Genomic DNA, 23,282 nt, shown 5'->3' on the forward strand with positions numbered 1-23,282 from the left:
GTAATCATCAATATCTTAAAGAAATACAACCAGTTTGCTCCTCTGTTCAACTAAAAATATTTTTACAAGGAGCACCTCTGAAAATTCAGTCATTTCAAATTTAAGTATGCGCTGACATGGATAAAGTTCACTGTGAGCTTCATGTTTTTCCTCTAAAAGAAAAAGAGGTCATCATTTCATTAGAGGATCAAATGTTTTTTGAGGAGCCTGCAGGCAAAATAGACAATCATCTAAACCATCCAACCCTTTTTACTGAAAGATAGTATTGTTTGTGAATATCTGGACTTTCCCAAATAAAACGTCCCACAGACTGTGATCACAAGGGATCAATTTCTGGCATCATCGTCTGAATGAAAACTTATTTTTCAGCAAAGTATAAATGTTCCAGAAACTTTAATGGCATAATCGTGTTACTGGAAGTAGTCACATTCTCTATCATAATCTTAAAACTGTTGAAATACCCTGTATTTGGGGTTTAGGTCTGTTTTAATCACATTCAGTTACACAAGCATCAGATGAACTTAGAGTAAAAAGTGTATCTAGTGGTCAGGAGAGGAATTGTCATGGTCTTAGGTTTTGGTTGAGGGTTTTGTTTTTGTGATTCTTCCTGTTTGTGTTTTCCTTTTCTGGTTCCTGTGACCTTCTGTGTGTGTCTCTTTGACTATGTGTAGGTGTGATTTCCCTTTTTAGTTACTTCCTGTTATATTTTGAAATTGCCTTTAGTTCGTTTCACCATTGTCTCCACAATCAGTTCAACTGCCTTGTCTCCCTCTTGTCTTTGTTACGTCTTCCTGTTCATCACCTTGTTTATCTGCTTCGGTTTGAACATTTAGTTTCTTGAGACTTTGTGTGTGTTTTTTATGTTTGTTTGTTTGTTTTTTAAAATTTATTTCTTGCTTCAGTTTATGCCATGCTTTTGCTACCTTTTCAGATTATTTTGTTGTTGTTGTTGTTAAATTTTTGTCAATCTATCAGTTTTTTGTATCTGCTGTTTGATTAAAGACCCCTTTTAGTTTCTTACAAACCTGCTGTTGGGGTCTGCATTTAGGTCTGAGGGGTGGTGTAACTTCTTAACTCAGTGGATCATCTTACATCTTCACCATTCAATCGGGCCAGCTTTTAGTAAATGTCCACAGTGGGACGAACTTTGAAAATCCGCCCCGTCATTGAACTTGATCCCATTTAAAGGTCAACCTTTACATGGGCCATGGACCTGTGTATGAAACATTTAATGCATCTGGTTATGTTGATTCTGCTTTTATCAACTTTAAATAGGTTTATCTGCATGTTTTGGAAGTAACTATTGCTGTCAAACAAATGTAGTGGAGTAAAAACACAATATTTTCCCTTTAATTTGCAGCAATGCACTCATTTCAAAGAGAAATTGAAATAGTCTAATTTAACAATAGTAATACTGAGTTATTTCCCAACACTTTCAATGGGTTCATGTTTACTGGCAGAAACCACAGGAATACAAAGTTAAAGACAGCGTCTCCTTTAAGTCCTCACCAACATGGCTGCCAACTGCGTCCACTGGAGCGTCGCTTTCGTCACCGACGGAGAAAACCGAACCTTCCCGAGCAGCCGACAGACAGTCTGGTATGTAAACAAGGTCAGACACTGCAGCATACAGGCCAAACACTTTTGGACCGGGCAGCCACTCGCATTTAAGACAGGAGGAGAATCAAATAACTTCACCGGAACTCTGAGGAACAAGGTGAGCTGCGCGTAAAGCTGCGCATTTTGATCAGCCGTGTTATTGTGCAGGATGCACTGCAGGGACGGATTATATGAGATTAACGTGTGTACATGTATAAATGTGTCATTCTGCTGCATGCACAGCATTAGAAAAATCAGTTTGCAATGTGTGGAAGGTGTTGCGTTGCGCATATAGTGCAGATTTGCCGCAAAGTCACACAGCAAGTGTGTGTTTACTTCATGCGCAGTCATCAGCTGCTCTCGAACTGGGTCGCTGTCTCTCTGCAAAAAAAAAAGCTGCATGGTCATGTTTTCCCACAACCTGAATGAATCCTTTCTAGACTAGACTCTAGCCTCATAGTTTGGTTAATTCTGGTAACATGTCATTCTGATTTAATGTGCATCTCTTGTGTTTAGTGTAAAGCAGCATTTGAAACCATCATATTAACTGCAGTTCAGGTGCAGGATACAGATACCTGAGTGCTGCAGCCAGGTGGAGCTGCTTTGGGCCTAACCAGGGCTGCTCTTGAGTGATTCATAAAACTGCAGAGGAACACAATTTCTCAAAGTGAAGTGGGGTGACGTGCAAGTGCAGGCTTTGTGTGTTTTCACCCACATCCTCCTCAGTCTGGGTCTGCGTGAGAACCAGTTCAGACTGGTCATCCAATCTGCCAACCAGACACACACTGAGCTCATGCATTTTTCTGACGAAGGAGAGCAAAAAAAGTGAGGAAGGCAGAAAGAGAGGCTCACCAAGGACACAGTCAGTCAGACAGGCGGCATGCAGGGCCTGTCACGTTTCACACCGCCGGCCTTTACTGCTCCATTCTGCTCCGGTTAATCATCACATCTGGTGTCTGCTTCTAATCTGTGACCTCCTCAAAGTCTCTGTGGCTGAGACCGTTTGACTTTGTTTGTGCCTCATTCATATGTATTTTGTCAGTGACGTCCAAACTGATTTTAATTTTAACAAGCAATTGTGATCACACTCAGATGTTGTGTTTTCTAAACAATTCTTGTGATTAAAATTGCAATATATCTTGGTGCAATAAACAAATCACAAGAGCTGCAATGTTTTGATAACGGCAAAATGTGTCACAACATACCATAATAAATAAAGGTGCCACAAATCATATTCTGCAGGCGTAAGGGAACATGCAAAGCAGCAAAAACCCCGTCAGCGTTTGGTTATTCGTTTTAGTGGGACAATGCAAAACAGCCCTGACTCATATTGCAATATCTCTCAAGGTAATCAGGTTTGTTGTCATCCTGCTGCCAAGTGAAGTTTCCATCACGTGTTAAATGATTTGCATGACATGCCGGAGTTTTGGAAGTAAACATGAGCAGTGTTCTGGTTCAGAGGCCGCCTCCTTCGAAGGAAACAGATTGCGACGATGCGCCCTTGAAGCAGTAATGTCATGTGACCACTTTGAGTATTAACTCATTTGGGATCATAAAAATGGGACAGTTTAATGAAAAAGTTTCTCTCAGATTGCTGTGATGTTTAAATGCACCAGTGTAATCTTGAATGCGTTGTGTCAATGCTGCAAATTATGATGTTCTTACAAGTAACGTTAGACATGTAAGTAACATTTTTTTTGTCTTTCACTGCAGGACGTGAACAAAGACGAGCCAAAATGATGCAGTGTTTTCACTTCATGGTGGAGCCGGCCAAAAACTTCACGGCCAAGATCAAGGTAACACATTTTTGGCTCACTGGGGTAAAAACATTGTGTGTTTAATGTTCAAACCTGTTATGCACTTGGCAGAAGGTTTTTAGGTCACCTTGGTGCTTAAGCAGACAGTTGACATGACAACATTTTTCTAGCAGCACATGACTGCTTGCGTTTATCCCCCTCCTGGTTTAAATTAAACCAGAGGAGGAAAGAGCTGCTGTATGCAGGGAGTTGATGAGATGAATCCAGGCAGAGACTCGGGGTGGGAGGGAAGTCTTTCTTTTCTGCTGACGGGATCAGAGGCGCGATGTGCATTTTGATCAGGCTAAGTGACCGCCTCCTCTCTTGATTGACCTTATTACTTTCTAAAGCACTCGTGAAGCAGCACTAATGTCCTCTGAATGTCTTTTTTTTCCCTTCTAAAAACTCTGTCCCTCATCCAAATAGTTTCTCACAGAAAATCTGCTGCTTGTGTTTCCCTTGTAGGAATCGCACAAGAGAGCAAAGAAGGAGAAGAGGGAGCCTCTGGATGAGGATCAGCTGTTTGTTGTGGATCTGGCTCGAGACGTCAGCCGAGTTTGCCAGGTACAGCGTCTAAGGACTGAATCAAATATTAGTGTAGTTTTTCAGGACTGCGCAGGTTACAAACATTCTTAGATTGTTCGCAAAGTTTCTCCTAGAACCAGAAGGCAAATTAAATAACAATATTGGTAACAAACCACCTTTTTTTTTTAATCAATGAAAATCAGCCAAATGAAAAATATAGTAAACTTCACTTGCTCAACAAAATAATCACAGTAATGAGCTGTACAATGAGAAGCTTTGAGTCTTTTAAAGATCTGCTCTGCTTAAAGTTTTAATCTCAACTTCTTCACATGGTGTCTTTTATTTGCTGGAAGACAAGCAAAATTAGCGGTTAGTGCCATGGCAGCAGTGTACAGATGACAAAACACAGATTCAGGCTCAGTTTCAAATATGTGCAACTGAACTACTTTAAAATTATAAATTACTCTGTAGCAGAGAGTCATACATGAGCTGGTGTGCTGAGCTGCAGCAATACCTGCTAGATCTAAGCCATTTTGAGGAATTAGGGGATTACTTAATGGAGAAAAACATTGATCTTGATGCACAAAGATGAGTTTTCAGGGATTAAATCGATGACCATTTAGGCATGTTCAGTCTTCAGTCCTGTTTCTGCTTCCACTTATCCCATATTCTGTTCTCTCTTTGGCCACTTTGCAGAGATCAGCAGTTCTGGAGCACATCTGGAACCAAGATGACACCTGGCCAACTGCTCTCTGCAGGAGCTTCATCCTGCAGTGGGCCTCCATGCTGGAGAGCAAGGTGCTCATCTGAGGAGTTTCCAGGAGAAAGTACAGGAGCAGAATATAATTTCACCTCCTTAAGAGGTACACTCACTAAATATCTCTCTGTGTGCAGAAGAGGCCCATGCAGACTGACGGCTGGCCAGAGGTAGATGGGGACAAACACCCTGATCAGATTAATGAACAGGACCTGCTGAAGGCCAAAACTGTGATCCTCAACTGGATCAAGGATCTGAGAGCTCAGCCTGAGGTGGGATGTTTAAATAAACATTTATCTGTTCCTTGAAGCAAACCTGCTGGCGACACACATTTTAATTTGCATTGATGATCTTGCAGCAAAGCGTGTGGCCCGGAGAACCTGTGGCGAAGGTTTTGGAGGACCTGCAGTCAGCCTGGCGTTGGGGTCGCGCTCCCAACCTGCTGACTGCTATGGAGCTGGTGATGTGGACTTTAATGTTACAGCGACCCGATAAGGTAGGAGTCTGTAGTATGAGTCATATAATTAACTCTGTGTGTGTGATCTGCAGCTCAACAGTGAAGTATTCTCCTCTTGCAGGACACCATTCCACAGCAGTGGCTTCTGTGGAAGCAGAAGACACAGAAAATTGGTTTGTACATCAAAAATGAATCAGCTTTGTTGCATATTTGAAAAATTTCACGTTCTTATGAGGTTATTATCTCCTTCCAGGTGCCATATCCTACGTTCCCCAACCAGGTGAGTGATGTACTGTAAGTCAGCATCCGCACTGAATTATTTAAGCCATAGCAGCACTTTACTGGGTTTTAGTTACATCTTGGCTGCTTGCCATAGTAATCAACAATATAAAGGTTTTGTGTGAAACTCGAACAGCCACATGGTTCAATATTTGCAAAAAGTGTGGATGATGTGCACAATCAAGTCCATCAAGGCAAAAAAAGAAAAGAAAATCAATCCAGCAAGTTTTTTATCAGGTAACATTCATGTGAGCTAAAGATTACAAATACAGACAATAATGACAATTTCACCAACAGTTAGAAGATCATGTGATATAAAAAACTATAACAATGAAAGAAAGGACTGTAACCCATTTTCCATAAATTACATATATTTACATTTTTATTTACTTTTTTCTTAAACTTTAGTTTTAAAATATACATTTTTTATAGAACAAAAAAGACAATTTAGATGTTTTTTTTCTAGTTAGTTTTAGGTCAAAATGCTGGGTCCATTTTTCAGTTTTCTGTTTTGTTAGCTTAAAAATTTTAGTATTTTTCTGAACATTGTCATCTTCACTATAAATTCAATTTTCATATTCAGTTTGGTGTTTATGTCATATGTAATATTTGTATGGTTTAAGTATTTTTACTTATTTAATAATATTTTTATTGTGTCAATCTGCTTTATTTCATTACCTTTGATTATTAACTGTTAACATTAATAATATATTCACGACAATCAGTTTATTTTGTGTAATATTTGATCAATTTACTTTTTTCACACTATTTTTTATTACTTGTATTATCCTTTATTGTCTGAACTCCTGTCATTTCAGTGTTCATGTTTATGTTTCATGTTCAGTTTTGTTGTTTTGGTGTGCATTAATCTCTAAATTTCTCTTTAACATTCGCTCTTTTGTCAGTTGTTTAAGAAGCACTTTAAATTGCATTAGGTTTGTTTGAAAAGTGCTATATAAGTAAAGTTTGAGTTGTTGATTTATTGATTCATATTCACTTTATGAGCCTTTAATACTCAGAACACAGCATTTTTTCTGTTAAATATCTTCATGATGTTGTATTTACACCATCAAACAAACATTTCTTTGTTTTTTTTGCAGTGTGGGACTGGATCGCTGATGCTGCAGGTAAAACATTCACTTTCATAAAAGATTTAGTCCATATAATCAGCCTGTCTGGTGGCTCAAACCGTGCTTCTTTCTCTGCAGTGGAGGTGACTCTGGACCTGGACACGGCCAACCCTGACCTGCTCATCACTGATGAGAAGAGGATGCGCTGCGGCTTTGAGAGGAAAGATGTTCCCAACTACCACCAGCGTTTCGACGGCTGGTGGTGCGCCGTCGGAGTGGAGGGCCTTGACTCCGGCCGCCACTACTGGGAGGTGGAGGTGGGGGAGCGGGACTGGCGGCTGGGCGTGGCCAAGGAGTCGGCCCTGAGGAAAGGCTTCAAGTCCCTGAACACAGATACGGGTTACCTGACCCTGCGGCTGGAGAGGGGCACCGAGCTGAAGGCGCTGACGGTGCCCTTCACCGCCCTGCCACCCGGCCTCATCCCCCGCAAGGTGGGCGTTTACCTCGACTATGACAACGGCCAGCTGTCCTTCTACGACGTGGAAAGACACTTCCACATTTACACCTACAATGAGAGCTTCGGTGAGAAGCTATTCCCTCTGTTTGGCACCGTGGAGATCATCAAGGATCTGGTGATCAGGTCTCCAGCAGCCAAAACCCAGTGTCTCTGCTCCACATCCTGCCTCTGGGGTTGAGCTTCTCTCCATCACCTATTCAAAAACAAGTAGACATCATAATAAAGTATAACAAACCAGAATCACAGGGAGGAATCCTGATGTAAAAGACCGTCATTGTGCTATTAAATAGCTCCACTATGTGACCACTCTGTATGCCGCTGCTGCTGCTTTAAATGTGATTGTTGCACTTTCTCACTATAGACTTATAGTGCTCCCCTTTGCTGACATACATAATGTATTTTGTTATCTTTAAAAGGTAACCAATAGTGTTAATGTTATGTACTGTGCAATATTAATCCTGCAATGACAATGCACTTATGTGAATAATAAATAAACCAAATCCATGTCTTAAATCTTGGTCTGTTTATTAATGCGTCGACATTATAATAGGAGTTAAATACATAAGCCATAACTTAAGATATTGGTTTGTGGAAGAGAAAGGAAAATAGACTCTTTAGACTGAAAGAGAAATCTGACTGGAGAGCTGAAGTAAGACTTTAAAATTAAGATCCGAGCACCAATATCTTCTTTTGTTTTAAACATTGCAGAAAAATTGTGTTTGCCGTCAGACATCAGATTTTCAAATAAAAACATTATTTCCAGAAAACAAGCCCATGTCCAGACATTCAACCTCCCCTGAGGGCTTTATAACTCAGAGGCCTCAGAAGCTGTCTGGCTACCTTTAGACTTTCAGAAAATATCAAAATCTTCATCTCTGGTAGCAGTCGGAGGCAGAAGATATTTAATGTTCTCTTTATAGCAAATGAAACAGGAAAACTGAGTGATTACATGAGAACAGGTGTTTGAAATGGGTTTATTCTTAAAAAATAATTTCAGATGCATTATAATCAAAAGTATACGGCCACAAGAACAGTGCTCCGATGCATGTTCACATTAGAGCACTATTCACTCCATTTATTCACACCATGTACTATATAAATCTTCACATTTTCTGGTGAATAATTTACACATTCTTTGTTATTGACTCTGCAATACTTGCTTTCTGTCTAAATCTAACGTTATCTGTAATGCACCAAATCACCACATCAAATTCCTCGCATGTGTAAACCCACTAAATTTTAAATACTATATATATTGTTGGGTGGTTTAATCTACAGTAATGCAAATCAAACATTTTAGTGTCGCTGTTGTGTGAGAATTACATATCTCTAAAAGTCAGTTTTTCTTGTGCTTGGAAAGGAATATTCTCAACTCATAAGGGCTAAAGGCTGAATAGTTTTCACAGGACAGGAAGGGTATGAAAAATTGTAATTTGAAAAATAACTAGTAACTAACTAGTATAAAGCTGCACAAAATGGAAAAACTCAAGCAAAGTTCATATACGTTTGTGGTGTCTTTAGGCCTGGACATTAAACCGTTACATGTTTTATGAATAGGACTGAATCTCAAAATAAAAATAAAATAATATTAAATCCCACTGTCTATTCATTGGTTATTTCAATCAGGCCTCCAAAGCAAGATGACATTATTGATCAGACATATAAGTAGTACGTTCAGGGTACTCTTCCTATCATTGAAGCAGCACTTCACTCTACTTGGTGCATTTGAAATGAGCATGAGAGAAAGAGAGCACCCCAATTACAGGGCTTGTCATTGTTGGTATCTGGTTGTAGCTCGTTAATTCACTGAGGCAAGGCTTCAAGACTGTGGATATAAGAAGCTTTTTCAGAAAGTAAAAAGGAATGAAGGCAGTGAGGCCCAAGGGAAGGTGGAGGAGGAGTCATCTCCTGTTGGATAAGTTGTCATTAGGCCAAACATGGACAGAGTTTTCAACATTTTTTGTCAGCAACACAGACACCAGATTGACTTAGATTATTATTAGTTATTTATTTGGAGCATTGTGTTATGGAACCTTATGTGTGTGAACTTTTCCTCCTCACCAGCTTCTACTTCTCTAAGCCTGAATTACTTAAAGGATCAGTACACAAATTACTATTGAATCAAACACTTCTGTTTTTGTGTGACGAATATTATGTTTTATATAGTAAGGCTTCCTTTATAGTTCTACACATAGGGCTTATTCTGTACCGTGCTAGGTACTTTTACTCTGTTACCATTCTGTCCGTTGTTGCACAGAGCTGGAAAAAGTTTTTGCTAATTTCCCTTTGGGGACAATAAAGCACATTTTATCTTATCATAGCTAGCAACGAAAACTGGCTTCTGTGGCGCAGCTCAGTGGTTAAATGGTTTGGTCACAAGGCACACCTTTGTAATTATGTGTTTATAGCTCAGTATATCATCATAAAAAAGATTAATTCCAAGGCACACAGTTAAAGATTTAAGGGCCAGTCCACTTGCACTCAGTGTGATATTAATGTGGGATGAATCTTCCTATTCTAAGTCTCACATTTTAAACTCATTTTTACTCTGTATAGCTTAGAAACTGGTATAATAACCAGGTTAAAATCTACTATTCATACAGTGTATCATGTATATAATACATTTTATGTTGTCTAGCAGCTCTGGTCAGCTGAAAGGTGTGTACCAGCTCAACCAATCAGAGAGCTCGAATACATTCATCCAAAAATGGAAACTTATTTTTAAACTACAGTACCACAAATAAAGTTAATATTTGATAACTATAGGGACAAACAGCATGGAACGAAATGCAAAACTCTGATTTAAAAAAAAACAAAAAAAAAAACCACTCCTATTTTCATTTTCAGTTTTTATTGTCATGACGTCATCGGCGTGCGACGAAGCCAAAGAGGCTTATATGAGTTCGTAACAGACCGAAAAACGATGACAACAAGTTTAAAACAGGCTTTAAAAACCCACTTTGGGTTCGACAGCTTTAGGTCGAAGCTACAGGAAGATGTTGTCAAAGCGGTTATCAGGGGTAAGTCAGCGAACAGTGTGTTTTTAAGCTCTTTGTATCTTTGCTAATTAGACGTTAGCTGATTAACTGCAACTGCAAAACTTATCTGGCGTTTTCCTCAACGTTGGAACACGAGGCTGAATTAACTCTCACAGGTAGTGTTGGTCATAGGGTGACTCGGTGTTGACTGTGGTCCCCTTGCAGGTGACAGGGACGTGTTTGTGTGCATGCCCACTGGGGCAGGAAAGTCCCTCTGCTACCAGCTGCCTGCGATGCTGGCTGAGGGCATCACTCTGGTTATATCCCCGTTAATCGCCCTCATTCAGGTCAGTCTCTGATCCTCCTACTCCAATGCAAACCCTAAAACATACTACAGCTTGTGTGTGCAGTATCATGTAAACCCCTTCATGTGTTCCTCCCCAGGACCAAGTGGATCACCTGAGGGATCTTAACATCCCCGCCTGCTCCATCAACTCCAAGCTCCCAGCAGGTGAACGCCGTCTGATCATGGCCGACCTGGAGAGCAGCAGCCCCAAACTCAAGCTGCTCTACATCACTCCGGAGATGGTGGCCTCACCTACGTTCCAGCCGTGCCTGAATGGACTGTGTTCCCGCAGCCAGCTGGCCTACCTGGCCGTGGACGAGGCTCACTGCGTGTCTCAGTGGGGTCATGATTTCAGGCCCGACTATCTCAAACTGGGAGAGCTGCGGGCTCGCTTACAGGGAGTTCCCTGTTTGGCTTTGACGGCAACAGCACCCAAGAATGTGCAAGAAGACATTGTTCAGTCCCTGAAAATGAACTTGACACTGTCTTTTGTCACACCTGTTTTCCGCAAAAACCTGCACTATGATGTGATCTTCCGGGAGCTGCTGCCGAACCCCTACGTCCACCTCCATGCCTTTATCAAGAAGGCGCTGGCGCTGGACAGTGGGTCTAACGGACAGGTTTGTAAACTGGACTCTGTGAGGTGTTGTAATTCTTTGGAAACAGAAATGTCTGAATAGAATAGTTAAGCAAAGCCTAAGATGTTGTGTTGTGTTTCTACATGCCATAACACTCCTTCAAAGTTTGTGGATTCATCCAAAACAATATAAAGGCTTTAAAAGCTCTAGATTTTTTTTTTAGAGCCACGATACCTTCATATCCTGAAGTCTCAAATGCAATTTTATGTTCGTCACCGTAAGATGACATATAAATTGTATTTTGTTTTTCATACATTGGTAAATAGAACTCTCAGACTCAATTCATTTCAGGATCCCTACTTGACATCTTGAAGAGAACTCTGTTGTGAACGTTTGCTTTGAAATAGGAGCAGTTTTATTTTGAGGCTTCTTGAATGTGTAACTTTGACAGATGTCATACTTCCCTTCCAGCAAGGCTGGATCCCTGAAATCCCATAAATTTAGTTGCCACAGCGATGCAGAGTCTGCTTGAAGCATAAAATTCTCTCTGCGTCAACATTCTGCTCAGCTATGATGACAAAACGCAAACAGTTTAATCTACAGCATTCAGCTGGACAAATAAAGGCTTTTATCTGTATTATGTGCTAAACTTCTTGCTTGCATATCACCAAAGATGTATGCTTATACAGAGAATATCAGTCAGTATGTTTTCCATAAAGATGCTGATTTCCTCATTATATCTTGTGTGTGATGTTTGCAAGCAGGGTTGTGGGATTGTGTACTGTCGGACAAGGGACGGTTGTGAGACAGTAGCTTACCAGCTGACCAAACTTGGAATTTTGTCGAAGGCTTATCATGCAGGTAAGATGAGTTTTTTTTGTGTGTGAAGGTGCTGATAAACACAAGGATTTGGCCTTAAGTGTTCTGCTATTTCAGGTCTGAAGTCTGGAGATCGCACAGAGGTCCAGAATGAGTGGATGCAGGGGAAGGTGCTGGTTATTGTTGCTACTATAAGCTTTGGCATGGGAGTAGATAAAGCCAACGTCAGGTAAAACCATAAACCTGAGCTTTTTAGTACATTCATACAATATTCTGTAGATTTAGGATTGTGTATGCTGGTGTTTTTGCAGATTTGTAGCCCACTGGAACCTCGCTAAGTCTCTGGCCAGCTACTACCAAGAGTCTGGGCGAGCAGGGAGAGACGGCCTGCCCTCCGCCTGTCGAACATACTACTCCGCGAAGGACAAGGAGCAAATTAATTTCCTCATCCGCCAGGAGGTCGGCCGGAAGCAGGTCAGATTAACGACAGAACACACAAAGTATAAAGAACTCGTAATATTTTAGAGATTTCTGAAAATCTCTTCACCTTGTCTGCAGGCAAAACGTGGCTCTGCAAAGGAGAGTGACAAAGCAGCCATCACGGACTTTGAAGCAATGGTGCTGTTTTGTGAGAAAGAAGGGTAAGTGAAGTATTCAGTGCACACATGCTGTTAAAGTTTCTTTTTTAAAAAATTATGTACAAGTCAAAGTAAGCAGTACAACAAGTGTGGAGTCAAAGCATCACATCATTACATAACGGCTTCAACTATTGCACATTTATAACATGCAGTTTTAGATATAAACATAGCTTAAGACATTATAGTCCCTTTCTGTACAGCAGAGGGCACACTTGCTCTCTCTTCATGCTTTCTTGTGTATGTAAGAAAGCACGCTTTCAGGTTTCCCCCTTAGGAGCTTCTTACCTAACTCTGTGTCTGATGGCTAATTTTCATTCTCTAAGAATGACACATAGTTGGGTTCAGAAAAGCATTAACAAACCAATTTGGCTTTTCCTTTCATATCTCACTGTGCAGCTTGCAGTTTTTTAATTAGCCCTACGCAGGTTTAATCCTGTATATTCCAAGCATCGCCTGCATTATTAAAGACAGTGGGAGCCGGCCCTGCCTTTTCCTCAGGCCAGAGGTGTTGTTGTTATGCAGGGATGCTTGGGGAAAAGTAGATTCTCCTGAAGGTTTGGCAGCTTTAGCAGGTGTGTTTGGCAGCCTTTCAGGACGTCGTTCTCTGTGTCGCTGTGTGTTTGTCAGGTGCTTTGCTGTCCAAGGGTTGGGCCTCATAAGTGTCACTGACACACCCTGTTTATGTGTGTCTATTACATGCCCAGGACTCCTGAAAATTAGTTTTCATTCACTTTGGAAGACACTTTGTGCTTGAGAGAGCTGCAGAAAAAGTCTGTTTTGTGTTTCAAGGATGTTTTGCCCCATCTACCGTGCTTCGATGCCAGATTAGAAAGTTTGGCATCCAGAGATCGGCTGTTTAATTAATTCTTGATGCTTAAAGCAAATTCATCAAACGCTGGGTCCCTTTAGCTTGATCTTGCGACAGCAGCAGCAGCTCACGCAGGTCAGCACTATCATTAGCAGGACCATCACTGTGAGGGAACAAATCAACAGTGTCATGACCGGCTCATTCTCAAACAACAAGAAATACTCGATAACAAAGAGCTGAGACTCACGGATGAAGCTTAAGAGGATGAAGAAAGCTCCCAGCTCTATAGGGTTGGCGTTAGGCAGACCTCGCAGCTTGTCCCACACCCTGTTCAGGAGGTTCAGTGTCTCTTCTCTGGCATCCATCCTGATGAGGCAGAAAGGAGGTGGATGCCCTTGAAGTGAAAAGATCATTTTTCAATTCAGCTTACACAGTGTCTCATTTACTAGTCTCATCAGAATCAGAATCAGAAAGCTTTATTGTCATTGCTCCAAGTAGTACAACGAAATTTGCTGTGCTTGAAATAACACTATACACCACACACACACACACACACACACACACACACACACACACACACTTACACACACACACACAGGGTATAGCTCCTGGTGCTGTTAGTGTGTGACACGACATTACTGGTGTGGTGACTTTCAGCTTTTTGTCTGTGAACATGATGAGGTGCAGCTTAGCAGTTTCTCAACCTGTGGTTTAAGTGAGGCACAGGGAGGATTACAGCGAGGCGGAGAGTTTCACTGTCTGGGAGGGAACATGTGCAATGCACTGTTGCAAAGTGAGAGTGAGTCTGTTTACTGTCGTAATGATGCAGGGGGGTGGTGCAGGGTGATCAGCATAACTAGCAGGTTAACCCCCTCTGTCAGGGTCTCTGTAAAACAACCTAACAAAAGTAGAATAACTGTGCTGAAGCGATAAACACAAGGCTCTCCTGTCACCTGTCTTCTTGTTCTCAGTATGTACGGACTAAAGGGTGGTGGTGGAGTGTCAAGTTATACGTGATTTACAGTTCACTCTGTTATTGTGCTCCTGCTGAATTGCTGAAATGGGTGTGACAGCCTGTGGCATTCCTAACTTTGCTTGCATTGCTTATTGTGCATAACAAAACTATTTATTTATTTATTTATTTTTTAGAAATTAACAGCACTGATACCGCTGTCATGTAGCTCTTGTGTATGTAGCTTGAGCTAGAAGCTAGCTAGCTTAGCTTAGGACAAAGACAGCATACATGAGGAAACAGTAAGCCTAGATAACACAATCCACCTACCAGCTGTATTAGGAGGGGTTACAGGAGGACAAGTTGCCAGCAGAGACTCTAGAAAGATTGTATTTGTTTCTGCATACACACTAGTATCCTGGTCATAATCCAGGATATCCAGGATACAAAGTATTTTTGTTTAAAACATCTTGTCCTGGTTGTAGAAGCCTGGATAAGGTCTCACCCTGATTTTGAGAAGCTTGGATGTGTCACCTGGAGAGATCTGACAGAAGTCAGGACACCGCGGCATGTAAACACGTTAACCAGGTTTCAGGTTTTAGCAGCTTGGCTTCTAACTGGTATGCAACGTGCTCATTAAAGCATCAATATACCTTATTCCTTTAAGGTCTTTATGTTAAGTTGTTCACAAATGTCTATTGTTATTTTACTGTGTTGCACATAAATGCAGTTTATTGTCTCCATTGTGTCCCAATAACATCTTTTAGTCAATGTGTAAGAAACAGTTTAAACCCAAACTTAATATAACCCTCATGAAGCCCAGATTTATTGTAGGTTTGTTGCGTACACGGATACCGAATGCATAGTACTGCGACAACTGAGCCATCCTGAATGTGCGCCAACTTTACAATCACTATCTCAGTCAGGTTTTTCTTTACAAAGTGTAGCAGGATTCACAAGAAAAAAAATGAGACTTTAAGAACATACAGGAAAGTTAAATAGTGTGCGGGATCATCTTATTATCCTTTTTTTTTTTTTAAATATTAAAGACAAAAAATAGATTAGGTTGTCTTTAATATTCTGTTATCTCTGCCCACTCTCACTTTTCCTTATTACTTTTCTGACTCTGTGTTGGCTTTAATGAACACTATCACTCATGGATCCTGTGCAAACATTGAGAAGCTCCACCGATTTCCAGCTATTTAAAATGTCATTTTTATAGCTGCAGAGTTACTTCGTCTTCTTCTTTTAAAGCAGGCTATGTTTGCACCTAAAAAGACTATATTTTTAAACACATTCCTCGCATTCTTGCCAAGCCGCCGAGTATTTCTAAGGTGCCTCATCTCTTACGCTGCGCACCGAAAGGCTCTTACCTGTGAGAGCTTTTTCTTGTCTCGTCAAACTCAGCCAAGCCCAGACTAAGTGTGAGAAACTAGAAAACCAGCTGATGAGGAGGAGACGCTGATGAACAAATAATTTCTTCCCCGGAGGAGTTCCCTGCAGAGCGTCGTATCTGGCAGTGGGTTAGTTTGTTTATGGGACACGTCATCCGGAGGAGGAGGGCTCAGACGCAGCCTGAGATTAGCAGTCAGGTTAAGATTAGAGCAAAGAGGGATAATTCCATAGATACTGATGACAGGCTGCACGTGGAGACGTGAGAAGGCGCACAGAAAGAAAATCCCATTCACTGCTCATCTGTCCACGCTGCTCTTAATCTGTCCTCGCTTCGCTCACCTCTTCTGCTCTTCCCTTATTCTCAGGTTCTCCTCTTTTTGGTGGTTTTCGGTAGTCGCTCACTGAGTAGTTATCTGCTGTGCCGTTTGACTGCGTGCCTTACTTTTCTTTGCCTGCCTCAAAGGCTGCTCTCTCTTTGACAGTCCTGCCTGGGAGTGACTGTTGCTTCACAGGGTCTTTGTGCTGCCTCCTCGTCTTTCCCCACCTCCTTCGCTGAGGCTGCTCCTCTCCGTTTCACGAGGGAGAAGGTGGCAGTGTTTCCATCTCCAGCGGCGTAGTTAGTATGTTGTTGAAGTGGCTTCGTGTAATGGGATGTTTCCGAAATAGACTCTGTGTGTGTGTGGGGTTGTGTGAATATTGGCTCTTACATAATACTGGATCTGATACAAGAGTGGCCTTTTTATAAAAAGAATGGAGGGGGGGACATATCACATCTAAAGCCGGGATTTTATTAGGAAACATACTGTAGAGGAGGAAGGTGTCCTCATGTTGGAATAAATAGGAAGTGTGTTTACAAAAAGAGACATTTTCTTTTTTTTAATTTGACCTTTATGTACTATTTTAGAAATGTAAGAGTTGTTTCAAATCAAGGTTTAGTTTCTTTTTATCCGTTCTTCATCGCAGGAGAAGTCAGAGCTCGTAGTGTCTATTAGTGTTGTAATAGTTGGAGACTGTATTTTTTTATTTCAGGAGACAGAGTGGTGCTTATTTCATAACAAATGCATTGATCACGCTTGTGTGTGATGGTTACATAACAGCCAATAGATCAATGATGCACCAGATGCTCTGTGTATGAAGGAGTGTGCCTAAAAAATATTTACTCTAAATTGCAGGGTCTGTGTTACAGTATATTTAAAAACCGCGTCTCTTGTCCTAACAGCTGCCGCCATGACACCATTTCTAAGTTTTTTGGGGACCAGTCGCCAAACTGTGCCGGCGCCTGCGACTTCTGCAGCAACCCCAAAGTCGTACGAGCTCAGCTGGCGAGAGCAGCCGTCCTCAGCAGTAACACACACGCAGCTCAGAGCAACAAGCCCAAAGGACCGTTCGGGTTCCAGGCGGACCTTTACGAAGGAGGGAAGAAGGGATACGGCTTTGAAAGGCAGGACAACTTGAATGACATCGTCTGAAACGTTTTTTGATTTCACGTCCTTGCAGTGTAGATCTGTAGTGTAATGTGAAGCCATGCTGTAGATGAACACTGATGTCCCGCCTTGTAGGTTTGATGAAGCGGATGGAGGCAGTGGTGAAGATGATGGAACAAAGAGGAAGAAGGAGTTTTCTGACCTCTTCAAGAAGCAGATGAACCTGCGAAAGGTGAACCACAGTAATATTGGACGGCTGTGCTTTAGGTGGTAGAGTGGGTTGACCATGAGGAGCAAGAGTCGACCCTAGCTCAGGTTAAAGGTGCCGATCATTTACCATTTAATCAACACAAACATATATAGGGGTATATATATTAATGAGGTGTTTTGGACTGTTAGAAGCAAATCCACAGAATGTTTGCGTTGTACCTCTGTACATCTGTATGCCAGCTGTTGGCAGCTGAGGCTGAAGGGGCCCCTGTAAATACTTCTTTTGTTAAATCACTCCCACATGTTCAGAGGAACTGGCACAAGCTTTAAGTAAAACTATTCCTCAACAGGTCCAAGTGCAGCCCGGCCAAACAGTTTACAACAAAGCATTAAAAAAAAAAAAAAAAAAAAAAAGATGGAATGGCACAGTTGTAAAATTGTAGAAGCAGAACACAAACAAATAAGCGATGATGATGGTGGAATTCATGGTCATAATGTTGCCCGCCACTCACAACTTCATTTAACTTGTGTAAGTTAAAATGAGTCAACCATGAGATTTTTTACACACAAATATATATAAATACTGACTTATTATAGATTTGACAGATGGCTGTATGTGGCTATTTCTTCGATAAAGTTTGACAAAGCCATATTACCCATATGAAGAGACACACGGACGAAGTAAAGAATATTTATGGTCATTTTAATTTCCTATGTGAAAGCTAGTCGCCAGTGAAATTAATATTAACTGACTTAATTCAAGCTTATCTCAGGTCCTGCTCTGTTAAATGGGGAAATTACAAACTTTAGAAGCATCTGTCAAGCCTATGTAGAATTTTAGACTTTAAAAATATGTTGCAGTTTGTTCTTTTGGTTGTGAAGGGGTTCTGTGTGGATGTAAACATTGAGAAAGTGTGTCACTGTTACTACAATATGAGATACAGAAGAGCTTGTTGCAACAGAATACAGTATTTAATGGTATCTTAAATACAATGTGTGAATGTAGAACTAACTTCTGTCTGTACTCATGTTTCTTTAGGGTGGCGACGGTCAAAGAGAAGACTTTATTCCACCAGGTAATATCATTAAGTGATGGAATCATTCAGAATAAGGCTGGTGTTTGCTGCTGTACAACCAGTGTGTCCTGTTTTTGCAGATGTCGACTGTCCGCTCAGAGACGCCAGCAGCCAGAGGATCCCTCGACTCACTGTCAAGGTACAACACATTCCTCATAGCTGCTGCATTCATTAACACCTCTACAGGAACTCGTGTGTCATGAGGTATGAATGCTATTGATGTAGAAAACAGTGTATATACAGTACTAGAAGAGAAACATACAAGATTACTTGTTTGTGTTTCGGAAGCGAGGTCCTTGTGTACAGTAAAAGCAGAAAATTAGTGGTACACACAGCTTATAATATGTGCATTTTTAACACATTTTCGTTATTCTTCTGGCGTTTTGACACTTTACAGCTATATTTTGTTTAGTTTTTGACCTGGTTATGAACTTTTCAGGCCAGAGAGCACTGCCTGCAACTCCTGCAGGAGGCCCTACACAGCCAGCAGAGGGCAGAAGACGCTTTCAAGTAATGCAGTCGTGCTTTTCAAACAAAACTCATACATAATTAAAATAATGCAAAAAATATAACCAACTTTCCTCACTGTGCTTGTCCCTCATCTTTATCTCCATCTCTCAGCTGTGACAGTCTGTCCTTGGCGGCGGATATTGAACATGAGGTCTTCAGAAACAGCAAATCCTCCAACTTGTATAAAGCTGCTGTCCTAAAGAGGGTAACTGCAGATTTTCATGTGTGTTTACAACAACATTGGGGAAGCTTGTGCTTAACTCATATCTTGCTCTGAAGGTATCAGAGATGAAGAAAGCTGCACCTGCTTCAACAGAGGAAGAAAACGCAGCAGAAGACAGTAAGAGCATCGGCAGCAGTGATTCCAGAGAAACTGAGTCGGAAGTCGCATCTTCTGCTTCTTCCTCGTTTACACACGAGATGCAGGGGTTCACTTCTGCATCAGAGGTCTACTCAGTAAGATCAGTTTATTACACACTTACTTCAACTACCTTGACAAAGTTTTAGAAAAAGGAAGCATTTGTTGTTGTGGCTGCAGACTTCTCAGAAGCTTTCCTTTTTTCCCCCCCAATATTCCTCCAGCTAAAGCGTAAGAGAATAGGTGCAGGCCAGAGAGGCTCGTCTAATCCCTTCATCACTGCCAGGGATCTGCTGAATCCCTCCATGTTAGACACGGAGTCTAACAAAGAGAAGGAAGGTGGCGGGTTTTTCAATGACAACTCAGGAGACATGAAAGCAAAAAGGGAGAGACTAGAAAAGACAGACACAGACCCGCCGTCGACTGCATCATCATCCATTAAATCCAGAGCAAACGCCGTCTCTGCCTCCCTGAGCAGCCCGACTAAAGCAGGAAGAGCCATGAGCAAGAAGCAGCAGAAGCTGGCGGAAGCGGCAAAGAGTTCCCGCAGCATTTCCCAGTACTTTGCAAAGAAACAAACACCAGAGAAAATCCAGGAGGACGCAGACATGCCAGAGGAGCTCGATGCTACATTATATCAAGCTCCCAGCGAGATCTCTCAAGAAAACATTAGCCAGGAGCAACACTCACCTGCCTCTGTGGAAGAAGTAGAGAGCAGCCCTGTGATATCAGAGACTCAGATCCAAGCAGAAAGCAAAACTGTGGTAATAGTGATACCTGACGACGATGAAGGGGAGGAAACGGTTGAGATTTCGAAGCTGGTTCACGATGCATCTCAACAGGATACAACATCCATCACAGAGTAAGACACCCTCAGTGTTTTATCAAAACTTTGCCGGAAAAGTCTTTTATGAACTCTTACCTGCACTTTTACCTCTCACACAGACTAAGCAAACCCAAAGATGCAGCTAAACCACCAGAAATTGAAGAGGTAGGTGCCTGTTGCGTGCTGAATTTTAAGTGTTTTCTTGCTTTAGCACTGATGATGATATGTGTGTGTTTAGGCGACGGATGACATTAAAGAAAAAAGGGAGTCGTCTCCTCCGGCGAAGCGAAGCCGCCCCGCAGATGGTCGCAGCAGAAGAGTGACCTTCAACCCCAGCGTGCAGGAGAGAGCCCTGCATCCAGTCAATGAGCCGCCCAGGCCTGTGACCCTGAAGGAAGCAGCTGATATCGTGGTCCGCTATCTGGACCCCTTTTACACTCAGGGAAAGTTTGCCACCAAGGTGTGTAGTAGACTGCAGAGAAGAAGCATCAGAAAACAAAATGACGTTTACTGAGCTGTTTTCTTTATTCACAGGAGCTGTTCAAGTCTTTCGCTCGCTACTTGTCTCACCTCCTTGCAGAGGGGAGGAGTCGAGGGAAAGGCCAAGGTGAGAGGGTGATACAGCATATAAAATGCCTCAACTTAACTTCATAGAAAACTAACTGTAGTCTCTGTGTTCACAGTTAAAGCAGAAGCCAAAGCTCTCATCAAGAAGTTCTTCAGCAGAGTCCAGCGCTGCGAGAGTGAGGCGGACTGGAAGCACCTTAAAAGACCGCACAGCTGTAAAACCACAGAGAACAATGAGTGATGGGAAGAGGAAACGTAGCCATTTTCAGGGTCAAAGCCTTCCTCTTTGTCAGTGCCTAAGCTTCTGTTGTTCCAGTGATCTCAGGCTTTGTCACAGATGCCTGCTCACCACAGTTCTGCTTTTTTTTCCAGCCTGGTTGCTGCTGCTATTGTAGCTTATGTCAATAACTGAGCAATAAAACAGGGACTGTTAGAGCCTGAGAGGGCAAAGCGGAGCACACGTCTAATGTGACAAGTGTTCTTTATGTTTCGGCCCATTTATTACAAATTGTAGACGCTTTATATTCCAGATGTGTTGGACTTCACTTAACTACAATATGGGGATAAAGTAGAGAACTTTCCATGTCAGTCTGCGCTTATATTTGCTGTGAATCATTTTTCAGATCTTTTCGGGTTGACTACCCGTCGGAGCTGCAATGCACAGAAACCAAAGGCTGCAGCTGAGGCACAGTGGTGCTTTGAGTCTGACGCCAACAGGCCCTTTTTCACAGCAGTCATTCTGGCTTGTCACGGCAGGAAAATTCCATTTAGGTGAGCTGCTGCCACAGTCCTCCTATTGTACAGTCTGGCTCAGTGCCAGCGACTCTTTATCGAACTTGATGAAATTTACTTTTTCAGTTTTTTTTGTCCCTGCTGTGAGTCAAAATGTGTGCAGAAAAAAGATACATGTCAGAGTCCTAACATGCAAATACTGATGGTGCTAGAAGAAGTAATGGAAAGATTGATCCTCTTGGGACCATGCACGGCAAATTACATGGCACTCTATGGCGGACCAACTGATACTGCCATCCCCAAAAGACAAAACACGCCATGGCAGACATGCGTGTGGATATACATGTGTACATAATTTGAAGTAAATGAGGAGAAAACATAAAAACACATAATTTTCTGTTTTAGGGGCCTGAAAGTTGTTTTGTTTGTCGTTTTTTTTGGTGTTTTTTTAAAAAAAATTGCTGCTAAATGTTGTGTTTTTGGCTGCTGGAATCCAAAACAAACTATTCTGTATGATCTAAAGCTATGAACTTTGATTTTTCTTGTGTTTAAATCCGAGTAATTTCTGTTTTTTTCTCGTGTTGTCTCTTAGCCAAAGGGAGAATTAGTTCCGAGGGATGTTTTTTTTTTTTTTTCCTTTCTGTTTAAAACAACACGATTTCCAATGATGGAAAGATTCCTTATGTTAGTTCTTAGTGCCTGTCAGGACTGTGAAAGGCCACAGTTTCTGTCTCCTTAGACAACTTGAAGCACTGACGGACGCATCAGAAGCCTGGTTGACTGCAGAGTCACAGCTGATGCACTCCTGGATCTGAAATGTTTACAATAAAGTGAATGCTGAAGAGAAAGAAGCAGCCGCAGTGTGAGACGTCCCTCATTGTGGGCGAATTAATGCCTTCGTTTGGGCATTTAAACTTACTGAATGAGGGGTGGGGGGTGGTTGGGTGGGTGAGGAGAAGGAGGGAGACGTCCCTGATAGTGTATGTAAATGGTGACGTCACCTTCAGTGGTGCTGCCTTCAGGAGCTCCTCGTAATTTACAACTTTTTGAACTCACCACCATTCAGAGGCGCGTTTTTATTGGAAATGATGACATTAATTGAGGAAAATGTGACAATTAGGTCATCTGTAAGATTCTGTGGGTTTACTTTAAAGCTGTATCAGGTTTCTTCACAGTCCACAATGAGCTGTATCCTCAGCAGACGTAGTTTGAGAGTGGAGCAAAAATGACCCTGGAAAAGCTTTTAAAATATAAATATAAATGTGGAACAAATTTAGAAATGCTACATGCAATTGGTCGTATTTTTTTTTGACTCAGATAAAAAAGTTGTAAAGCTAGTTTCTATTAATGTGGTTAGAAAAAAGTAAAATTAAGCCAAGTGTGTGCAGAAAATTGTTGAGCTGTTCAATTAGTGACAAATTTATGGAGTTGATCCAAACCCTGCTCTGGTGTGGCGTTGAAGGACAATGATCAGATTTAGTAAACAGAACACAGACATGACTTTAACAGTCAGCTATAAAATACCATTGAATCCTGTTTGTTGCCAAGTAGGTTTTGGTGCAAGTAAAAATACTTCAGATAAAAGAAGCCAAATAAACAGTAACTATTACAAGAAAAAGTAAGATACACATGTTGCAAATCAAAAAAAAATTAAAACTGCAGCATCCAGCTTGTAGCTGGCATGCAGAAATAAACAAACTTTGATTTGAGGGCTTCACTAATCAACAACAATGAAGTTAAAAAAAAAAAAAAAAAACAGGAACACAAAACAGCATTCAACTGCTTTAAGGGATCAGGAAAAGCAGAACCTGCAAAATGCACTGTTTGTACGCCGGATTTCCCGCAGCCCCTGAACGCAGCAGCAGTATTTGGCCACCGGGCTGCAAACGAGCTGCCAGTCTGCGTCCAGCAAGGCCCCGCTGTACATCCAGCACCGAGGAGACGCCGCTGTCATCCTCCAACAGCGGCCGATATGCGGGTTTTATTTCCCGGCTGCAGCTCTGGATGTTGAGTCGCCGCTTTCTGCAGATGGTGGAGGAAGCAGGTGCGCCGCCGCTGCACGGAT

The 23,282-nt window shown here is 41.7% G+C and overlaps 2 protein-coding genes and 1 long non-coding RNA gene across 5 annotated transcripts; 2 read left to right on the forward strand and 1 right to left on the reverse strand.

The window, feature by feature from the left end:
• The first annotated feature begins 1,616 nt into the window (after positions 1-1,616).
• On the forward strand, positions 1,617-7,513 carry LOC103375241 (butyrophilin subfamily 3 member A3). Of its 2 annotated transcripts, none has more exons than XM_008305464.1 (10): positions 1,617-1,717; positions 3,313-3,395; positions 3,861-3,959; positions 4,617-4,718; positions 4,815-4,949; positions 5,036-5,173; positions 5,256-5,307; positions 5,388-5,414; positions 6,514-6,540; positions 6,622-7,513. In XM_008305464.1, the coding sequence occupies exons 2-10, from the start codon at positions 3,336-3,338 to the stop codon at positions 7,176-7,178; spliced, it is 1,197 nt and encodes a 398-aa protein (XP_008303686.1). In that variant the 5' UTR covers positions 1,617-1,717; positions 3,313-3,335; the 3' UTR covers positions 7,179-7,513. The 2 variants fall into 2 exon arrangements, with proteins under 2 accessions (XP_008303686.1, XP_008303693.1); XM_008305471.1 differs by having other exon boundaries at positions 6,514-6,534; positions 6,616-7,513.
• Positions 7,514-9,868: 2,355 nt separating this feature from the next.
• Positions 9,869-22,071, forward strand: recql5 (RecQ helicase-like 5). Of its 2 annotated transcripts, XM_008305490.1 has the most exons (19): positions 9,869-10,020; positions 10,204-10,325; positions 10,423-10,944; positions 11,667-11,763; positions 11,839-11,950; positions 12,033-12,195; positions 12,280-12,362; positions 16,734-16,955; positions 17,074-17,170; positions 18,188-18,224; positions 18,305-18,363; positions 18,664-18,734; positions 18,846-18,939; positions 19,014-19,190; positions 19,317-19,954; positions 20,038-20,083; positions 20,157-20,378; positions 20,453-20,525; positions 20,602-22,071. In XM_008305490.1, exons 1-19 carry the CDS (start codon positions 9,924-9,926, stop codon positions 20,724-20,726), a joined length of 3,057 nt encoding a protein of 1,018 aa, XP_008303712.1. In that variant the 5' UTR covers positions 9,869-9,923; the 3' UTR covers positions 20,727-22,071. The 2 variants fall into 2 exon arrangements, 1 of the variants encoding a protein (XP_008303712.1); XR_521197.1 differs by lacking the exons at positions 18,664-18,734; positions 18,846-18,939; positions 19,014-19,190; ... (3 more) ...; positions 20,453-20,525; positions 20,602-22,071 and having other exon boundaries at positions 17,074-17,260; positions 18,305-18,352.
• On the reverse strand, positions 12,388-15,999 carry LOC103375256 (uncharacterized). The gene is made up of 3 exons (XR_521195.1): positions 15,493-15,999; positions 13,415-13,561; positions 12,388-13,330 (listed from the first exon to the last, which is right to left on the reverse strand). It is a non-coding gene; the product is annotated as an uncharacterized LOC103375256 (long non-coding RNA).
• Positions 22,072-23,282: the final 1,211 nt, after the last annotated feature.

Source organism: Stegastes partitus, unplaced genomic scaffold (genome assembly GCF_000690725.1).
Source record: "Stegastes partitus isolate 25-593 unplaced genomic scaffold, Stegastes_partitus-1.0.2 Scaffold43, whole genome shotgun sequence".
Taxonomy (NCBI): Eukaryota; Metazoa; Chordata; class Actinopteri; family Pomacentridae; genus Stegastes; species Stegastes partitus.

Bases quoted from the DNA above. Each gene is read 5' to 3' on its own strand.
- recql5 (XM_008305490.1), top strand. From the start codon at position 9,924: ATGACAACAAGTTTAAAACAGGCTTTAAAAACCCACTTTGGGTTCGAC. The intron at 20,084-20,156 runs GTAGGTGCCTGT...GTGTGTGTTTAG, and splicing joins AACCACCAGAAATTGAAGAG to GCGACGGATGACATTAAAGA. The intron at 20,379-20,452 runs GTGTGTAGTAGA...CTTTATTCACAG, and splicing joins AGGGAAAGTTTGCCACCAAG to GAGCTGTTCAAGTCTTTCGC.
- LOC103375241 (XM_008305464.1), top strand. From the start codon at position 3,336: ATGATGCAGTGTTTTCACTTCATGGTGGAGCCGGCCAAAAACTTCACG. The intron at 3,396-3,860 runs GTAACACATTTT...TTTCCCTTGTAG, and splicing joins ACTTCACGGCCAAGATCAAG to GAATCGCACAAGAGAGCAAA. The intron at 3,960-4,616 runs GTACAGCGTCTA...GCCACTTTGCAG, and splicing joins ACGTCAGCCGAGTTTGCCAG to AGATCAGCAGTTCTGGAGCA.